We start from the raw sequence: 16,133 nt of genomic DNA, 5'->3' as shown, positions 1-16,133 counted from the left end.
AGATATCATACATGTCATTATCCTGTCGCGTACCTAACAATATGTTTCATGCTTCAACGTCAGACACACCGTCAGCCCGTTATGTGAGCGGAGCTGGTTCGTGATGACGAGCCTCCCCAGCGTATCCCGCGTGGTCTCGATTGCACCGAGTAGCTCCGTCATTTCCATCTCGCCCTCATTCGCCAGCTGGAGAAAACTGAGGTCTCGCGCGCGCGCCACGGCCTCAAAGTGCCGGTCACAGAGACTCCCAGGTTCCGGCAGCAGATTGGCCGTGGGGATGAGCAGGATGCCCCCCGTGGCACGCAGGATGCCTAGATAGTCCTGCAGCTCCGTCTTGACGATGTCCATCCCCTCGGCCACGGCTGCGGCGTTTGTAGAGAGCACCGGCAGGTGAAGGATGTACACCGCTGCATCGACAACTGGTTGCGGCATGCCCGCAGAGCGGTATGTGACGGTGATGCGACTGCTCGCGGAGCTGGGCCGGTCGCTTGATTCCGGGTCCAGTTGCGCTGTGAAGTCCCGGGCCAGCCCGTTCATCATCTCGCCTGGCCACAGGTAGTCCGGGTTCAGCGTGGAGGCCCTCGAGTGGTCGATTTGCACGATCAGGTGCAGGGCAGGGAACTTCTTTGCCAGATGATGGGCCATCGAGGTGGACTGTGCGCCAACCTGGGACACAGGTTAGGGGCAAGTGATGGACGTCCGCGTGTCCCTGCTTACCTCGACTACAAATGCATTACCAAGGCTCGACCACTTGAGCTGTGACAGCATCTCGGCGATCTCCTTTTCTTGATGTAATCCCACTGCGTTGTGAAGATACGCGGACCATTGACGGCCCAGCTTCGGCCGCTCCTGGATGGCTGCCCCAAAAGGCTGTAGCGTGTTGAGCGCCAGGCTATACGCGGTCTCCGTTGGATGCCGTGAGCCGCCAAACCGATGTGTCGCGGTGGGCATGTGCAATGCCGCTGGAGCAGCCAACTCGGCCATGAAGACCGCCGCGTCGAGCCACGACTGGTTGGTGACAAACTGCACCGAGAGTGGCGTATGAGATACATAGTTTGGCACAGGCTCCTGGAGGAAGCCGGATGTGCCCATGAGACGGATCACCCGGCGCAGCTGGATTTCCGGAACGCCCGCCAAGTCAGCGAGGTCTTGAATCGCCATGCTCCCTTCAGCGGGAATGCAGGCCAGAATCTGATACTCTGCGAGCCATCTCAGGCACGCCACGACCTCGACCTAGAGGAGCCATAAACACTGGTAACCCGGGGAGGAGAGGAGGGGAATACACACCTGGCGAGCAAGATCCTGGAGTAATTCCCCCGGCCCACCGAGGAGCGTTTTTATGTTGGCCATGCTGGCATGGATCGCAGACTTGGTCCGGTTGACCTCCTTGTTTGCGTCGGGATTTGCCCGGAGCTGGTCTGACGATTCCACCTCGCGGCGATGCTTGATATAGCCCTTGATCGCGGCTGCCAGCTGTTCGCTCTGGGCTTCGAGCTTGGTCAAGGCGTCCATTGCGACGCCAGGCATTGGACAGGGGGTTCGGAGAATTACGACGAATGACAACTGAGGGGAATCTACCTCGTGGAGCCGCACGTCTCGCCTGCCAGCTTCGGCGGCGAAAACGCTCAGGCAGCGAGATCAAGATATAGGCTGAGGTGACACGGCAGGATGAGTAAGACGGGTGCAGCAACGGAAAATAACCCCTGCAAGCGGTTGCATCTTGCGAGCTTGACCAGCGACAGTTGGGATTCTGCACAGCCATCCAGACGCAGTGCGCAGGCCGCCTGCAGGCGTGGCAGAGGAACCAGAGTACGACGCCAGGGTGGGGGAAGCCGCTTGCCTCGGAAAGACCCTGGCATAGCGCTGTCATAGCGCTGCCGTAGCCCTTGTTGCTCTGCAGTAGGGTCCCCAATTCCTCCGAGGAGAGGCCCATCCGTAACCGCGCAAGCAAGCCCAGCACAGAGCAGGCAAGGGAGGACAGAACAGCAACACATGTCGAAGGCCAGGGCGTCTAGTGAGATACCTCTGCCACTTCTTCTGCGCTTGTCTGCACGGCTTTCTACGAAATGCTCCAGGAAACCCTCATCGCCCCCTGCACCCGAGCGCGGAGCTAATGCAAAAGAGAACTTCGATAGCAGCCGCACAGGATGACGAATTCCTCTGACGAGTTGACGTGCTTCACCATGGACAAGAGGGCATTCGGCTTGACTCGGCCAGACTCCTCAACGGCTTATCTCGCAAGTTGCGCGTGAATGAAGCGATAACAGCTCCAAGAAAAAGCACTGCGTGAGGGAGGAGACCTGCCAATAGTCATCTTCCTCGGCGATACAGTCCGGATCCTGTCCGCCGTGCCTAACCAGGACTCCGCCGGAGACCAGGCGCAAAAGGGCAATCACATCGTAAAGATGTGCAGTGCAGTGCTCGTGGTATCTGCAGTGGCTCGATGACCTCAGGCGTGGGGGGTCTTGGGAGCTCTAAATAGCAGCTTCACGATTGAATCCGGCAATCTGCCGGAGGATCTTATTAAGCCCCCGTCTCGTATCGGCTGACGGTTCACTGATCGTGACTCGTCCAGCTCACCCCACTCAGTTATGGCAGGGCGCGTTTTGGGTTTCGTTGTGATGACAGCGCTCGTATTCGTGATAAAATCCCTGAGAACCTCCTCCCTCCCATGTCACGGAGTTTCCGCACAGAACCTGCCAGGGGACCATCCATCATGCGAGCTGAGCTGAGCAGCGTCGAGAGAAACCCCCCAGCACAGGATGCTCCCGAAACGGACAGCGGCCTCGAGCCTGCGAGCGCCTCGCCCCCTCCCCCGGAGAGCGACTGGGACCGGAAAGAAGGCTGGCCGGTTGCCATCGCTGGATCGTGCATGTTCTTCGTGTATCTTGGGTTGACATACTCATATGGGATTGTGCAGCTTCACCTCGCGGAGGCGCGGCTCGCCAGCGTCTCGACCCTGTCATTCATCGGATCGCTCGGTGCAGCAATAGCGCCTCTGTCTGGGATGCTCATCGCCCGGATCATCAGTCTTGCAGGCTACAGGCTTACAGCGTGTCTTGGAGGGGTTCTCCTTGGCCTTGGAGAGTTCACCGCGGGCTGGTCGACCAAATCGCTGCCTGCCATGTTCGTCACCCAGGGTTTTATCTTTGGTCTTGGGTCTGCGATGACGTTTCTGGTACGCTGGCTCAGAAGGCGAGGTCAATATCATGCTAACAGATCTCCCACAGCCAGCGGCCACAGTCCCCTCGCTGTGGTTCAAGAAACGGCGTGGATTGGCGACAGGCATTGTCTACGGCGGCGCTGGTGTCGGGTCCGCCGTGATTGCCCTTACGATGGAGAGCTTGATAAAGAAGACTGGGTTGGCGACTGCGTTGAAGATCCTCGGAGCAGCGGCATGGGGCATCATGCTTCCTGCGTCGTACTTCCTCAAGGCCCCAGCCGGTCGTGGACGGGCTGTATCAACTGTGCAATGGTAGTCTTCTCTCGTTCTCCGTCAATACTATCTCCTCCTAACGAAAGCAGGCACCTTTTCCGCAGCCTCAAGTTCCTGATTATGCTCGTCATGGGTGCAATCGCCACTTTCCCCCTCTTCGTCCCTCCCTTCCTCCTCCCGCTCTATATCACTTCCGTCGGCCTGTCCAGCCAAGTCGCCGCTGCCATCCTCGCAGCCTGGAATCTCGCCTCTGCTCTGGGCCGTATCGGCATGGGATTCGGCGCAGATGCCTTTCTGGGCCCTGTGAACAGCTTCTTCGTTTCGCTGACGCTCATCGGGCTCAGCACCATCGCGCTGTGGCCGTTCGCGAACTCGCTCGGGCTGCTCATTTTCTTTGCGATCCTGAGTGGAATCGGCTCTGGAGGCTTCTTCAGTCTCATGCCTGTCGTCGTGTGCGCCGTTTTTGGAGACGGACAGCTAGCTAATATTATGTCGATGCTGGCGACGTCGTGGACGTTTGGCTACTTTTTGGTAAATCAGACTGGCAACGAAGTACCTTCATCATTCTGACATGTCGTAGGGATCGCCCATTGCTGGGTATCTTTTCGACGCTTACGGAGGCACAGAAGGGGGCCTCGCCGCGTATAGACCGGCATTCTTCTACGCTGGCTCGCTGAGCCTCGCAAGCGCCGGGTTGGTCATGATTGTCCGTCTGATGATGAACCGCAAGATCCTCGCAAGAGTGTAGTCGTGCAAAGCGAATATGAGGTGGCTTTGAGAGGTATCAGTCAATGAGTGGCTGATTCGTGAGAGCAAAATATGTCTTATATAATTGACGTGATCCCGCAAAATTGATATTTGACGAGCCGAGCCTGTCTTCCAGGCCGGTGATGCTGGAGAAACAATATGAATCCTTTCGTCCGCGACATCGTGCTTCCGATTCATGAAACCTCATGCTCGAGGAAATGAAAATTCCTGGCCGCAGTCGAGAAAGGCCACCACCGCAAGAGCCGCCCGGCACACACCCTCCATTCTCAGGCTGTGCTGACGCTCTGTCTGAAGAAGCTTCTGCGGATCCGTGTAATGCGCATCCATTGGTGGTTCAGGCCCCCCGTTCGACAGCCAGTGAGTCCTGTCAGTCGCTGTTGGATCTCCACACTCATTCCAAACCGACGATCTGAGACGATCTAAAGCCATGGCTGCAGCTCACACGAGGCAGAATCCGCTTTTGGCCCCCAGCTGCTTCCGAGCTGACCCCTTTCCCTTCCACGTTTCCAGGCGATCCTCTCCCAGATTCCTCTGTCCTGAGAAGTGTCGACGACAACCGTCTCCGAGAGCAAAATGGACGCCAGCGACTACGGCCCTCCCTCTGGCTTCGCCCTGCGCAGAAACGGCACCTGCACAGCGAAGGAAAAGGAGTGCTCGCACCCGTGGGGCGAGTGGTACAACTGCTGCCCCGAGGGCACTCACTGCTCAGACGACAATACCTGCTGTCCCACGACGGCAGGGTGCTCTGCGTACATCGAGGAGGACCCGCACTGCGCCAACAACGCAACCTGGGACCTGTACAACCACAATGGCCATTGGTTCTGCTGTCTCAGCTCGTCTGCCGGCTTCCTGGCCACGAATCTGGAATATAACGGGACGAGCACCAATGGTGTTGGGTGCGCCGACGGTCTGCCCAAGGGGAAATACAGAGACGCTCTGGTGCCCGTTGCAGAAGGTGAGCCCATTCCAATATTCAAATAGCATATTAAAATAGCAGAGAAAATGCAGAAGACTAACAACGAGACTTGGTAGGCACTGCATCCAGTTCAACAACACCGCCCGCGCTAGGGACCTCGTCAACCACCACAACGCCGGTACCAGAATCCAACTCAGAATCAGGCTCGTCGACGACGAATGTTGGCGCCATTGTCGGCGGTGTCATCGGAGGGGTAGCTGGACTCGCGCTCATCATCGCCTTGGTTTGGTTCCTTCTGCGACGACGACGGCGGCGGCAACCACAGCCCGCGCACATCCTCAGCCCTAATGCGGGCGCCCGGCACGAGTACAAGGGGGTCTACGGAGGAGAGCTGGATAACAATGCTGTTAGGGCGGAGCTATCGGCGGATCCAAACACACTTGCACACGAGATGCCCGCGGAGGCAAGGCGATAACGGTGTCCCGATTCCCTCGTCATAAAGACGTTTACGGTCTTCGAAAAGGAGGGTTAGTTTGTTGCATGGTGTTTGTATACCCGCTCAAAGACATTGCTGGTCAGTCAAATGGAGTCTTACATGGTACTGCGCTACTCTGAGGATCCCAATCGACGAAGTATTCGCACCAAAAGTAGTCATTCTGTTGACCACTTGGTAGATATTCTACCTCCCCGCTCGGCACGTTCGATGCGACTGCGCCGCTGCTCAGGGGAATGCCGGCTGTCAATCATAATGGAAACGAACTCTCTGGGCATTTCGTATACGACCTGAGGAAGATTCAGTGCTGATGTAGAGGCCTGCGAAGTTTATAGATCCTATCACGATTGTATATACGGGAATAGCTCATCCAGAGAGATATTCATGACCATTCATTTATACCCTATTAAAATTACATGATACCCTGGACGAGAACAATGCTCAAGTTAGTATATTTCGCATACCCGCCTGCCACGGCTTCAACGATGGCAGCACAAAAGGCAGCATTGTGAAGACTGAGCCGCCGTTATTCCCATTTCATTTAGGCAGGCGAAAGAGCCCAGACTGATACAAAGCTAAGGCAACCTCTTCGGCTCCATACACCAGAGACCAAACTAAGAAGGCAACGAAGTCCGGCAGATCTTGGCCGCTTTCTTGACGGAAATCCAGAGACGGTGCAATACATTCAAACCTCGGTCATCTGTACAGAGCTGGAAGGTGGAGACAGCGCGTCAGCTATAATGGACACGGGCCATCCTGTCAATTTCCCCCATCTTTCTAACTCCTGTGTCATTTCTATACGCATCTGGGGATTCTGAAGCCACGGGCCACCTGTACATGCATCCAATCAGACGCAACGTCCAGCCGGGATTAGATGGCACTTACAGAAGGCAATCGGTCCAAAGGCATTAACCCACACTGGTGCCGAGTCGCTCGTAAAGGCCAATGCACAAACTTCAGTGGCGTGGTATTCTAATTTGCGACGTAAGTTGTCGACTTGGCCCATGCGTTGGAGCGCATTCAACGGTTGAGTAGCCGGCTCGGCCAGCCAAAGAATGCTCATCGCTGTGTGGTAGTAATGGAGACTCGAGGCTAATAACGTGAGAAGAAGATGGAAAATACAATGTTGAAGCATCCTTACCATGCCAGCACCGTAGAGTCCACAGAGATGGAAAGTGACTCTGCTTCCTCAAATCGGGAGTGTGTATCGGACCAAAAGACGGGGGAAGGGACGCTTTCCAGTGGTCTAAATCGGCCTTGATGGTCTCCCACTCGAAGTGATCTAGTGCAGGAGACTCAATCGAGAAACACCTATTTATGACCTTCCCGAGCAGGAACGTGATGGAATTAGCGAAATCGGCGTCGCCTGCAGGTTCTGGAGGGAGATGTTGATCAGACAGTGCGATCATCAGACCGCGCTGCTCGATGAGGGACACGGTGATGTCTTCGCGCAGGTAGTTCCAGAACCCGGCACTGAGCAGGTCTGTCGTCAGCCGGATGTGCCGACTAGCCAAAAGAGAATAGCATCCTTGAAGGTGATTTTGGGAGCTGACATTCTCTAATTATTAGGCAATTCGCGTGAGCTGGCTTCTGTCATGGCTTCTGAAGATGACACTCAATGTAAGAGACTCACGCGCTATGATTTCATACGAACGGAGGAGGCAGATAGCGGCTAGTGTTTCCCCGATCGGAAGCTCGTCAACATTATGAGTGAGAGATATCAGCCGTCGCACACTATCAAAGTGGTAAAACTCGGCGATTTCGAGATAGCCATGTTCGGGGGAAGTGCGTTGGAGATTGGCCGCGGCAAAGGCGAGAATCGCACTGAGCAATAGCGGGTTGTATCGAGCCCGGCAAGGCACGACGTCCTGAAAATGCCGCCTACTGTCATTCAGGTCATACCATCCAGCGAGATTGTCGACGTAGTGGCGAAAAATTTTTGCAACCCGTGGATCCTGGAGGGCATACTCAGGATCCTGCGTCGTAGTGTACTCGGGCTGGCTGGAAGCAGCTGGGCCCAATGGACTCGGGCTGTGAGAGGGCTGGGGGCTTCTTGACGACGTCGTTGCGGGCTGGGGATGGGGCCATTGGCAGCCGCGGGCCCCTCGCTGGCAGGGTGCGCAGACCGGCCGTGATCCATCGCCTTCGTGTCAAGATGGAGCTGTGGTCAGCTTTGATATCAGGTTCTGGATGTTGGATTCGTACATCTTATCCTCCGCGATCTGCATTGTTGGCTGGAGACGTCAGCAGGGATAGGCGGGAAAAGGGTCAGCACCACCACGGTTCGAAGAACTCACCAACCTAATATCAAAGGTCAATTGAAATTATTTAATCGCCCAATAGTCGAGGGATAACAAGACTCACGATTTCGCGACAGTGGTCGCGGCATTGTGCGTGGCTGGAGGTCAAAGGCGAAGAGCAAAGACAAAAAGCGAGGGGTTTCGCGAGACTTTATTATTCGCTGAGAGACTTCTGTGGATTCGCTTTTCAATTCGCCAAACCCCGACATCCAAACCTCGCCTTTCGCGATTATTACGTGGACTTTGAAGTCATTTCATCATCCTTTGTCTTTGAAGGCCAGCTCTGCGAAGCGAACACTGACAGCTCAAGATATGCACATCCAATGACACTCTGGTTCTATTTGAAATATATCGCACAGGGAATTCCTTTGGGTCCTCGCTTCAAGGATGCTGGTTAAAATCGTACGCATTGCCAAATCCACGGTTCAAGTACCGCGAAGTTGCCTCGGATTCGCTCACCCAGCTCACTGGAATCTCCAAGTCCCTGTGACCCTCAATCAGAGGCTTGAGATCATCTGCGAGCTCCAGCTTCATGGGATTTCGGTACCAGGAAGCAAAATGAACTGTCGAATGTTAGGTCTTTCACTTCGACAAGGGGGAATGAAATGACCCACTCAATGCCAGCATGACTCGCGGGGTCTCGGTCTGATTACCAACTCCCGCATGCCAAAGCCTCAAGTCTCTGACCACAATGGAACCTTTTGGTACCACAGGTTGACAAGGGGGCCGGATGGCACGGCGCTTTTCAAGCTCATCGAGCTTGATCCGCCCGCTTGCTCGCTCGCCGTGTAGCCCTTCTTGGACATGTAGCCCCGTGTCCGCGTGCGTCCCTAGCCACACCTCCGTGGAGCCGTTTTCAGGAGTCATGGTAATCAGAGGGATGTTAACCACGTAAGCAAACGGGTGGGACGGATGCGCGAAGTCTGCGTCCGAATGAACAGGCTGGGACATAGGAGGGCTGTCTCTCGTTGGTGGCATGGCCGAGTTCCCAGAGCAGAACGTCCACTTTGGACTGGGGCCCAGGGCCGACGAGGTGATCTGCGTGGCAATGGGATCTCCAGGAAGATTAGACAGGATACGCAGAATCCGGGAACCATCTTTTGGACATACTCAAGAAAATGCTTGGTTCGAAGTGTTTCATCACTGGAGGCGCGTCCTGTTGAATATTCCCGCGGTTGTAGTTATACGGACTATTCCCCTTTTTCGCCTGCAGGGAATATGCGTCTTCAATCATCTTCTCGTTCAGGCGATCGAGGCAACCGTGAGAGACAACGTTCTCGACGACGACGAGCCCATCACGATGGAGACTACGCATCGCAACCTCTAGGTTCTGGGGAGACAGTCGTGCATTTCGAATTTCGCCATTCGACGGCCGAATCGAAATCGGGTGGCTCGTAAGTTTACCTAGCTGCGTCGATACACTTCGGGTTTGACAGAGGCGGCCGAGCACTGCTGGTGTTTTGAAGACGAGTTGGTTCATCTTGATTGAAACTGTTTGTTGTGTCCATGTGTTCGCTTGGGTGTGCAAAAGGAGATGAAGTGAAGAGAATTTTATGGTCGAGAGAGGGAGACCTTTAGCCCTATTATTTATCTACAACGATGGAATAGAATGCTTCCTGGGTCGTTCCATGCAATAAGAGAAGTGATGAAGCATGCCCGGAGATTGTTGGCCCCAGTCGCCTTTCATTCGCCTTTGATTTGCCTTTCGCCTTTGCACAAAGATGATGTACTAAATCTTGTGCAATAGGATCAGATTCTTTGTCGTGTCGAATGGAAAACAGCAATGACGGTTGTAGAATTTATCTGGTTCAACAGGGAATGTGAGTACAACTGGCAGTCCAGAACTTCGAGCTTGAAACCCATGAATGAGGAGATTTGCCAGTTCTACTATCACCGCCCTGTCCGCCCTGGAAAGTTTATCGCTGACCTTCCTTTGCAGGCTACGTATGATAGGATTAGTATCTATTTTTGCAGATGCACGTACTGAACTCTTCAAAATCCCAGTCGCTTTCCTGGTGATGATAGAACCGCAATCAGCTGGCACAAATGTGACCGCTCCAGGCGTACATGCCATTGTGAAATAGTTTGCAAAGAAATTGGTTATGATGCTCGCTCGAGGATCGCTCTTACAGCCAGAGTTTCACAATGGCACCCACAAAACCTGCGTCAGGTGGTGAGTATTTAAAATAAGTGTTGACCCCTTATTTGTACCCTATTTAAATTACATGATATCCTGTACAAGAATACTAATACTAGTAATGCTCGAGTTAGTATATTTCGCCTACGTACCTCGCCACCGCTTCAACGACGGCCGCGCACAGTGCCCCAAGCTCCTTTCCAACCGTCCTCCTTACTTCGGACATACTCTTCGTAGAATTCCATCCACCACTCATGGTCCCAGTCGATCTCCTCTTCCTCGTTGCACCACATGCAGCGTCGGTGCTTCGACGGCGAGTAGAGCGTGCAGCAGCTGGGGCAGGTCACCACGTGTTTCTCTGCGAGGCAGCTGTAACGAGGCACTTTTGCGCAGACGGGGCAGTTATTCAGGCGAGGCATGATGTTGCTGTCCGTTGTGTTGAGTAAATAAGACAAAGTAAGAGGTTGTCACATAGTTGTTGGAAGCAGCAACTGGTGCCGGTTATATATACATTCGGACGTATATGGCCAAACCCCAGTCAAACAATGCACTCCATGTTGCAAGCATTGTTGATTTCTTTCAAAGTAGGGCAATGAAAACAAAGAAACATAGTTCATCTCTCCGCCACTTCAGTGCTTTCATACAAAGATCTTTTGACCTGTAGTGTGGCAATGGCATTCACCTCCAATGGCCTTGTCTTCATGAAAGCATCGTTTCTTTTCTTCAGTGAGCTATACGTCGCTGACATCGAAGATCTTGCCGAATACGACGGTTGGGAATACGATCAAAAGTCCTCGTAAAATATGGCTTTCGCTTTGAATGTCTCAGAGCTGGTACGAAGAAGCGCCAAATTGCCCTCCACAGACACGACACCAACGGAACAGCATCTCCACACAGCGACATGGGGTCGAAATTGATCAATCGCGGCGCACGGACTTAACAATGACAGAGAGTTGTATGTCCGACATTACCAGAGGCCCTCCGTGTTGGTTTTTGAGAGCATTAGGGTCGATTGTTGCCGGCGACCGACTCTGGCCGTCATTCAGCCCCCACCGGGAAGAATATCCCGTTTCAGGCGTGGAATAGCCACCGACACTGAGAGGATACGTTAATTAGCTTCCAAATCGTCCCCGTTTGAAGCAACTCGCACGAGCCTCATCATGACCTTGTCGGCCTGCAAAGGCCCGTGCCACGAGCCGCGTCACATCAGGATTCCCCTACTTGTCGAGTACGCTGTCGCCCGTGCTGATCGACATTCAGACTGATGACGAGATCTCTTCTGCGGAAAGAAGGGTGGAGGTTCTCATCAACAATGCTGGGATGTACCAGGAGCCCTGGGACCTCGGGACCTCGGGAGACGTTCACGCCTTCCCATTCTGGAAGTCATAAACATCGGATTTACTTTCTCCTTTCTCTCATCCCGGATCATCTTTAATCCGCTCGCTCAACCCGCTCTGGCTGGAGACATCGGCATGCAAGCCTCAACTCTCGCTGGCTTCAATGCTGGAGGATGTGCCTCGAGTCCTCAGTAAATCTGGGAAGATACTCGCATGTTATGGACCACCCACTGCTGTACCCAGGAGAAATCTTGGACACCGTCGCGGGTTACCCAACTCTCTATCGCTATCAGCCAGGCAGCACCAGCCAAGGCAAACCCTTGATAGTTTGCGTCACTGGAGGCTTGCATTTAGCGCGTGTCTTCTACGGCGGTCATCGTGGATCGAGGCCAAGCGACTTTCTGGCATATTGGCTCTCCAACCTTGGATATGGAGTCCTCTCCATTTCTTATCCGCTCGAAACGGACCCCGGCATCATGCCAGCCACCGCCGCGGGGTTTAGAATCCGCGACTGGGGGCGACAGGCAGCCATTACTACAGAGAAGATCATCAAGGAAAACGATTTGCCCCTCCGGTCAGTTGTGTTGATCTCATGGAGCATGGGTGGTCGTATGGTTGTGCCGTTCAACATCGCCGCCAAAGAGCGCGGACTAGAGGTCCTGCAGTACATCAGCTTCGCGGCTACACCGGGGTTTTCCAGCATACGGCCGCTTCCTCCGGGGATACAATGTAGTCCCGCGGGTTATTTTCGCGTTCCGCCACATATAGATGTGTTTTGGCACCAGTTGGTTGAAATGCAAGGACTAAACGGAGGCCGCGAAATCATTCCCAAGGACATCTACCTGCGCGAATACATTGGAGGAACGCCGATCAACATAATCGGATTGGGGCTAAAGTACGACGGGAAAGGAGCTTTTGTACAGGACGAAGTGCCCCATGAAGAGGACACCCGTGTGTTGGACGTGGCCAACTACCCTCTCATCTCGGCTCTATACCCCACCAGTAGCCTCGATGCGAGCCATGCCCTTGCAGATAAGGCGAGCTGGGGGTTCCTGCTGACATACAAATTGGAAACCATGATTGGAAAACAAGGGCTGCGTCGTGTGCAGGGGACGCAGAAGTGGCAGCAACTGATGGATTTGGTACACTCTGCCCCAGGAAGGCTCTGCTTGCCAGTATCGGGTAACCATTTCTTCTTCGTGGGCGAGGCGTCTGCTCGAGACATTGCGACCAAAGTAGAATCCCTTATTAGCGATGCGGCGAGGTTTCGGAATGAAATATTCGCCCTCGTGTCGTAGAAGTTCGGCGCGGATATTGCCCCATTCCTGACGAGCGAGCGGCATGGCTATCGCGACCGACATTCCAGCTTCGAATATTCGTATCGTTCGTCACGGTCATAAGTCATAACACATGCGCCTCCGAGGAGGAGAGAAGAGTGGAGATGTGTGTAATTTACAAGGAGTGGAGAGTTGTGCTTGATGCTCTTCAGGTGTACTGTCCCTGACCTTTGTGCCTGTGGGCACCCTGGTCGTTCTCGTGCCGTTGCTCGTGGCCAGGCTTATCGAGGGTAATCATCTCCTCGACGCCCAGCATGCGTTCTTCGACAGTATTCGACGTGCCAGTGACTTTGGCGAGGACGCCCCCAGCGACGATGGCAGCGACGGGAAGAGAGCGCATCGAGCCCGGCAGTGCGTTCTGGAGATTGGAGAGCCTTGCGAGCTTCGCGACCTCTTTTGTGAGGGTGGAGGGGAGGGTGTGCGACATGACTTGACGGTCTGTGTGAGCACCAGTGGACAGAAGATATATTGACTGACGGCCTTGACTGACTTGATTTGCTTCTGGAGAGAGATGAGAAGTTGGGGAGGCCAACTCATTCTTGGCCTGAGTCATCACACATGATCGAAATACGAGGTTAATTAAGAATCTTTGGAGAATTAACGAGCATTCCCTCTGAAGAATCCGGTAATTTTCTTCGACTCCTCTTTCACCTCTTGAACAGCGTCTTAGCAGGATATTCGCTGTTAAGCGGAGGAGATAATGGACGATGGGCCATGTTAACCCCTATCTCCGCAGCCCGCACAGGTATATCTGGCCCTGACTCTGCTTGTTCCGGCCAGTCATCCATTGGGTATGAACCTCCATTGACAGTAATGGCAGCCAAAGACCAGCCTTCGGGCTCCTCTAACCGCATCGAACGGGTTGCCATCATAGGAGTAGGTCCCGCACAGCCCGCTCACCTCACAGGTATCACTGACATTCTACTAGGCTGGGGGCCAGATCGGCAGATATCTCACTGAGCACCTTCTCAAAACTGACAAACATATCGTCACGGCAATCACGCGCCCGAGTAGCACGAGCACCCTTCCTGAAGGGCTCAGAGTGCTCCGCGTCGACTATACCAAGAGCGAAGACGACAATGCCGAGCTTGTGTCCGCCCTAGAGGGACAACAAGTCCTCTTGATCACCATGTCTGTCAGGGTGCCACGAGACAATGTCCTCAAATTGCTCCGCGCGGCTGCCAAAGCACAGGTACCATATATCCTGCCAAACTGGTACGGCCATGACCCCGCCAACGAACCCCTCCTCCGCGACAGCATGATGCTGGAGATGCGTGATCAAGTCGACGCAGAAATCAAGCGGTTAGGCGTCAGCTCTACCCTGCGGCTTGCCTGCAACTCCTGGTACGAGTTCAGTCTCGGTGGAGGACCGGCCCGCTTCGGGTTCGACTTTCAGAAGCGCACGTTTACGCTCTTTGGTGACGGGAATGTGCCCCTCAACACGACCACCTGGTCCCAGTGCGGCCGAGCCATTGCCAGCCTGCTGAGTCTGAAAGAACTGCCTGAGAACGAAGCCGACACGTCACCCACCTTGTCGCAGTTTTGCAACTCCGCCCTCTACATCGCGAGCTTCCGCCTGACGCAACGCGATATGTTTGAGAGTGTGAAGCGAGTGACTGGAACAACAGACGCCGACTGGACGATTACACAGGAGTCCGCGGAGGTGCGGTGGAAGAATGGCTGGGACGCCATGCGTGAGGGCGATTGGACGGCTTTTCCCAAGATGATATACAGCCGGTTGTTCTTTCCAACGGGCGACGGTGACTATCATGGTCGCGAACTGCACAACGATCTCCTGAACCTGCCTGTGGAGGACTTGGACGATGCAACAGCTGCTGGAATCAGCATGGCAGAAAGAGGAGAGTTGCCATTTAACCATTAACTGTTGATAATTAGTAACTGTAGCGTGTCTTTCATCCTCTCCCTCTAGTCTGTCGCATCTATGTGGCTACTTTCCGAGCACTGGCAGAGCCCATCTCTGCATCCATTCGGACTCAATGACTTCCTTCGCTGTGAGTCTTTCGTTTGGCTTAAAAGCCAGCATTCCCCGTAACATAGTAAGCAGGGCGCTCTTCTCGGCTTCTCCTATGCCTTCCGATGCACTCTCACGCCGCGGGTCTTGTATAGAATTAGTAAAGCGATGAATCAAAGGTTTACCTGCTCCTTCGGATTTTCTCTGAGCCTCCTCCGTGAACCATCTTCCTCGCGCAGCCCATTCCTGCCACCACTCGTTTGGCTGCTTGCCCAGTGCATCCACAGTGGCGACGAGTAGTAGATGGCAGAAACGACTCTCTAAAGCCAGTGATAAAGATCTTGGCCTCGGACAGGGTCACAAGCTCGCTTTTGTTCCCTAGCCAAATGGGCACAATGCCATGAGGAGGAACTCCATCGGAGAGGTGCTTGCCATCAAGGCGCACGAATGGCTCGACATTTGGCTGACCGTATTTCTGGTATAACTCCACTGGAGAAAGATGGTCTATGCTTTTTGGTAAGCGAAACATTATATTTCCGGAATGGAGGTCTGTAACAAATCTGTAAGTAGGGTGTACCTATAATGCCTGCGAGAATAATGCTCCAGGAATCAACATACCAGCATGGACTACCCCTCGGCCATGTAGGAAAGAAATAGCTTGTATAACTTGGGCCGCAATAGCCTTGGCCACAGGCATCCTAAAAAGCCTAGTATACGATGCATCTTTTGCCTCAGCTAGTGTCATCATTCCAGGTTCTGTCACAAGGCATCGATGCCTTCCATTGGGCCCATCAAGGGGAAATGTATCTAACACTCGAGAGATCAGATCTTCTCCAGGGTGTTCCCTTGTCTCTTGGCTCTGAGGGTGCTAGAGTGTTGAGTAGTTGACTCTCCGACTTTTCTGCATCAGCAATGGCAATCTTTATAGCCACGTACTTCATCATAATCGTATCTCTTGCCAACCAAGTCGTTGAGTACGAACCGAAGCCAAGCTTATGAACCACATCATAACGATCACTCAGGCAGTCTCCGATAGATACGGGGTGATATCCTCCGGGACGATAACCATAAGGCTGATCTACGGACTCGTGAGGCATATACTCAACCGGGGTCCAGGAATCATTGATTGAGTCCGTTCGACGTTGAGTGGTGGCAATATTTCGTCCACAGGCTGGCCGGATGAGGTGGGAAAAACTAATACGGTGCCGCGTGGTGACAGTCGGAGGCCTTGAGCCGTCTAATATTGCCAGCCTTCGAAAGTTGAATGAAAACTTGGTCGTGGCAACGATAGATGATAGATTAATGAACGAAGGTGTGGGAGATCTGGGCAGGCTGGCCTGCGTCATGAGTACAGGGCTCAGTTGTGTTCTTGTTTGCCGATTCCCCACACGAAGACTCGACAGACTAGCCCAAGAGGGCGTGACTGGCTCAAAGATG

General features: G+C 53.8%; 10 protein-coding genes across 10 annotated transcripts; 4 read left to right on the top strand and 6 right to left on the bottom strand.

Moving 5' to 3' along the window:
* Positions 1-33: 33 nt before the first annotated feature.
* Positions 34-1,527, bottom strand: BJX67DRAFT_369800 (uncharacterized protein; the record flags this gene model as incomplete). Its single annotated transcript, XM_071030820.1, has 3 exons — positions 34-666; positions 718-1,233; positions 1,288-1,527. The coding sequence occupies 3 exons, from the start codon at positions 1,525-1,527 to the stop codon at positions 34-36; spliced, it is 1,389 nt and encodes a 462-aa protein (XP_070890709.1).
* Positions 1,528-2,716: 1,189 nt separating this feature from the next.
* BJX67DRAFT_369799 (major facilitator superfamily domain-containing protein) lies at positions 2,717-4,184 on the top strand (the record flags this gene model as incomplete). The annotated part of the gene is made up of 4 exons (XM_071030819.1): positions 2,717-3,178; positions 3,231-3,475; positions 3,526-3,967; positions 4,017-4,184. 4 exons carry the CDS (start codon positions 2,717-2,719, stop codon positions 4,182-4,184), a joined length of 1,317 nt encoding a protein of 438 aa, XP_070890708.1.
* Positions 4,185-4,618: 434 nt separating this feature from the next.
* On the top strand, positions 4,619-5,614 carry BJX67DRAFT_389196 (uncharacterized protein). The gene is made up of 2 exons (XM_071034474.1): positions 4,619-5,159; positions 5,237-5,614. Exons 1-2 carry the CDS (start codon positions 4,778-4,780, stop codon positions 5,593-5,595), a joined length of 741 nt encoding a protein of 246 aa, XP_070890707.1. The 5' UTR covers positions 4,619-4,777; the 3' UTR covers positions 5,596-5,614.
* Positions 5,615-6,298: 684 nt separating this feature from the next.
* BJX67DRAFT_369797 (Zn(II)2Cys6 transcription factor) lies at positions 6,299-8,002 on the bottom strand (the record flags this gene model as incomplete). The annotated part of the gene is made up of 6 exons (XM_071030818.1): positions 6,299-6,444; positions 6,499-6,705; positions 6,755-7,171; positions 7,247-7,756; positions 7,819-7,847; positions 7,974-8,002. 6 exons carry the CDS (start codon positions 8,000-8,002, stop codon positions 6,299-6,301), a joined length of 1,338 nt encoding a protein of 445 aa, XP_070890706.1.
* A 292-nt stretch (positions 8,003-8,294) lies between these two features.
* On the bottom strand, positions 8,295-9,393 carry BJX67DRAFT_369796 (phytanoyl-CoA dioxygenase family protein; the record flags this gene model as incomplete). The annotated part of the gene is made up of 3 exons (XM_071030817.1): positions 8,295-8,476; positions 8,528-8,968; positions 9,024-9,393. 3 exons carry the CDS (start codon positions 9,391-9,393, stop codon positions 8,295-8,297), a joined length of 993 nt encoding a protein of 330 aa, XP_070890705.1.
* A 2,163-nt stretch (positions 9,394-11,556) lies between these two features.
* BJX67DRAFT_342905 (thioesterase domain protein) lies at positions 11,557-13,223 on the top strand. The gene has a single exon (XM_071028089.1). The coding sequence runs from the start codon at positions 11,561-11,563 to the stop codon at positions 12,683-12,685; it is 1,125 nt and encodes a 374-aa protein (XP_070890704.1). The 5' UTR covers positions 11,557-11,560; the 3' UTR covers positions 12,686-13,223.
* On the bottom strand, positions 12,779-13,565 carry BJX67DRAFT_167868 (uncharacterized protein). Its single transcript, XM_071025049.1, has one exon. The coding sequence runs from the start codon at positions 13,275-13,277 to the stop codon at positions 12,873-12,875; it is 405 nt and encodes a 134-aa protein (XP_070890703.1). The 5' UTR covers positions 13,278-13,565; the 3' UTR covers positions 12,779-12,872.
* On the top strand, positions 13,299-14,742 carry BJX67DRAFT_167862 (NAD(P)-binding protein). The gene is made up of 3 exons (XM_071025047.1): positions 13,299-13,469; positions 13,545-13,600; positions 13,653-14,742. The coding sequence occupies exons 1-3, from the start codon at positions 13,439-13,441 to the stop codon at positions 14,604-14,606; spliced, it is 1,041 nt and encodes a 346-aa protein (XP_070890702.1). The 5' UTR covers positions 13,299-13,438; the 3' UTR covers positions 14,607-14,742.
* On the bottom strand, positions 14,743-15,356 carry BJX67DRAFT_167857 (uncharacterized protein). The gene has a single exon (XM_071025046.1). The coding sequence runs from the start codon at positions 15,223-15,225 to the stop codon at positions 14,878-14,880; it is 348 nt and encodes a 115-aa protein (XP_070890701.1). The 5' UTR covers positions 15,226-15,356; the 3' UTR covers positions 14,743-14,877.
* BJX67DRAFT_167866 (uncharacterized protein) lies at positions 15,013-16,120 on the bottom strand. Its single transcript, XM_071025048.1, has 2 exons — positions 15,315-16,120; positions 15,013-15,245 (listed from the first exon to the last, which is right to left on the bottom strand). Exon 1 carries the CDS (start codon positions 16,040-16,042, stop codon positions 15,488-15,490), a length of 555 nt encoding a protein of 184 aa, XP_070890700.1. The 5' UTR covers positions 16,043-16,120; the 3' UTR covers positions 15,013-15,245; positions 15,315-15,487.
* Between the last annotated feature and the right edge of the window lie 13 nt (positions 16,121-16,133).

This window comes from Aspergillus lucknowensis (genome assembly GCF_044049455.1).
Source record: "Aspergillus lucknowensis strain CBS 449.75 chromosome Unknown BJX67scaffold_3, whole genome shotgun sequence".
In the NCBI taxonomy this organism is placed as follows: Eukaryota; Fungi; Ascomycota; class Eurotiomycetes; order Eurotiales; family Aspergillaceae; genus Aspergillus; species Aspergillus lucknowensis.
The sequence above is the reverse complement of the archived record's forward strand: the minus strand, read 5'-3'. Positions and strand labels throughout refer to the sequence as shown.

Bases quoted from the DNA above. Each gene is read 5' to 3' on its own strand.
- BJX67DRAFT_389196 (XM_071034474.1), top strand. From the start codon at position 4,778: ATGGACGCCAGCGACTACGGCCCTCCCTCTGGCTTCGCCCTGCGCAGA. The intron at 5,160-5,236 runs GTGAGCCCATTC...GAGACTTGGTAG, and splicing joins TCTGGTGCCCGTTGCAGAAG to GCACTGCATCCAGTTCAACA.
- BJX67DRAFT_167866 (XM_071025048.1), bottom strand. From the start codon at position 16,042: ATGACGCAGGCCAGCCTGCCCAGATCTCCCACACCTTCGTTCATTAAT.
- BJX67DRAFT_342905 (XM_071028089.1), top strand. From the start codon at position 11,561: ATGTGCCTCGAGTCCTCAGTAAATCTGGGAAGATACTCGCATGTTATG.
- BJX67DRAFT_167862 (XM_071025047.1), top strand. From the start codon at position 13,439: ATGTTAACCCCTATCTCCGCAGCCCGCACAG. The intron at 13,470-13,544 runs GTATATCTGGCC...CAGTAATGGCAG, and splicing joins TATCTCCGCAGCCCGCACAG to CCAAAGACCAGCCTTCGGGC. The intron at 13,601-13,652 runs GTAGGTCCCGCA...ACATTCTACTAG, and splicing joins AACGGGTTGCCATCATAGGA to GCTGGGGGCCAGATCGGCAG.
- BJX67DRAFT_167857 (XM_071025046.1), bottom strand. From the start codon at position 15,225: ATGTTTCGCTTACCAAAAAGCATAGACCATCTTTCTCCAGTGGAGTTA.
- BJX67DRAFT_167868 (XM_071025049.1), bottom strand. From the start codon at position 13,277: ATGACTCAGGCCAAGAATGAGTTGGCCTCCCCAACTTCTCATCTCTCT.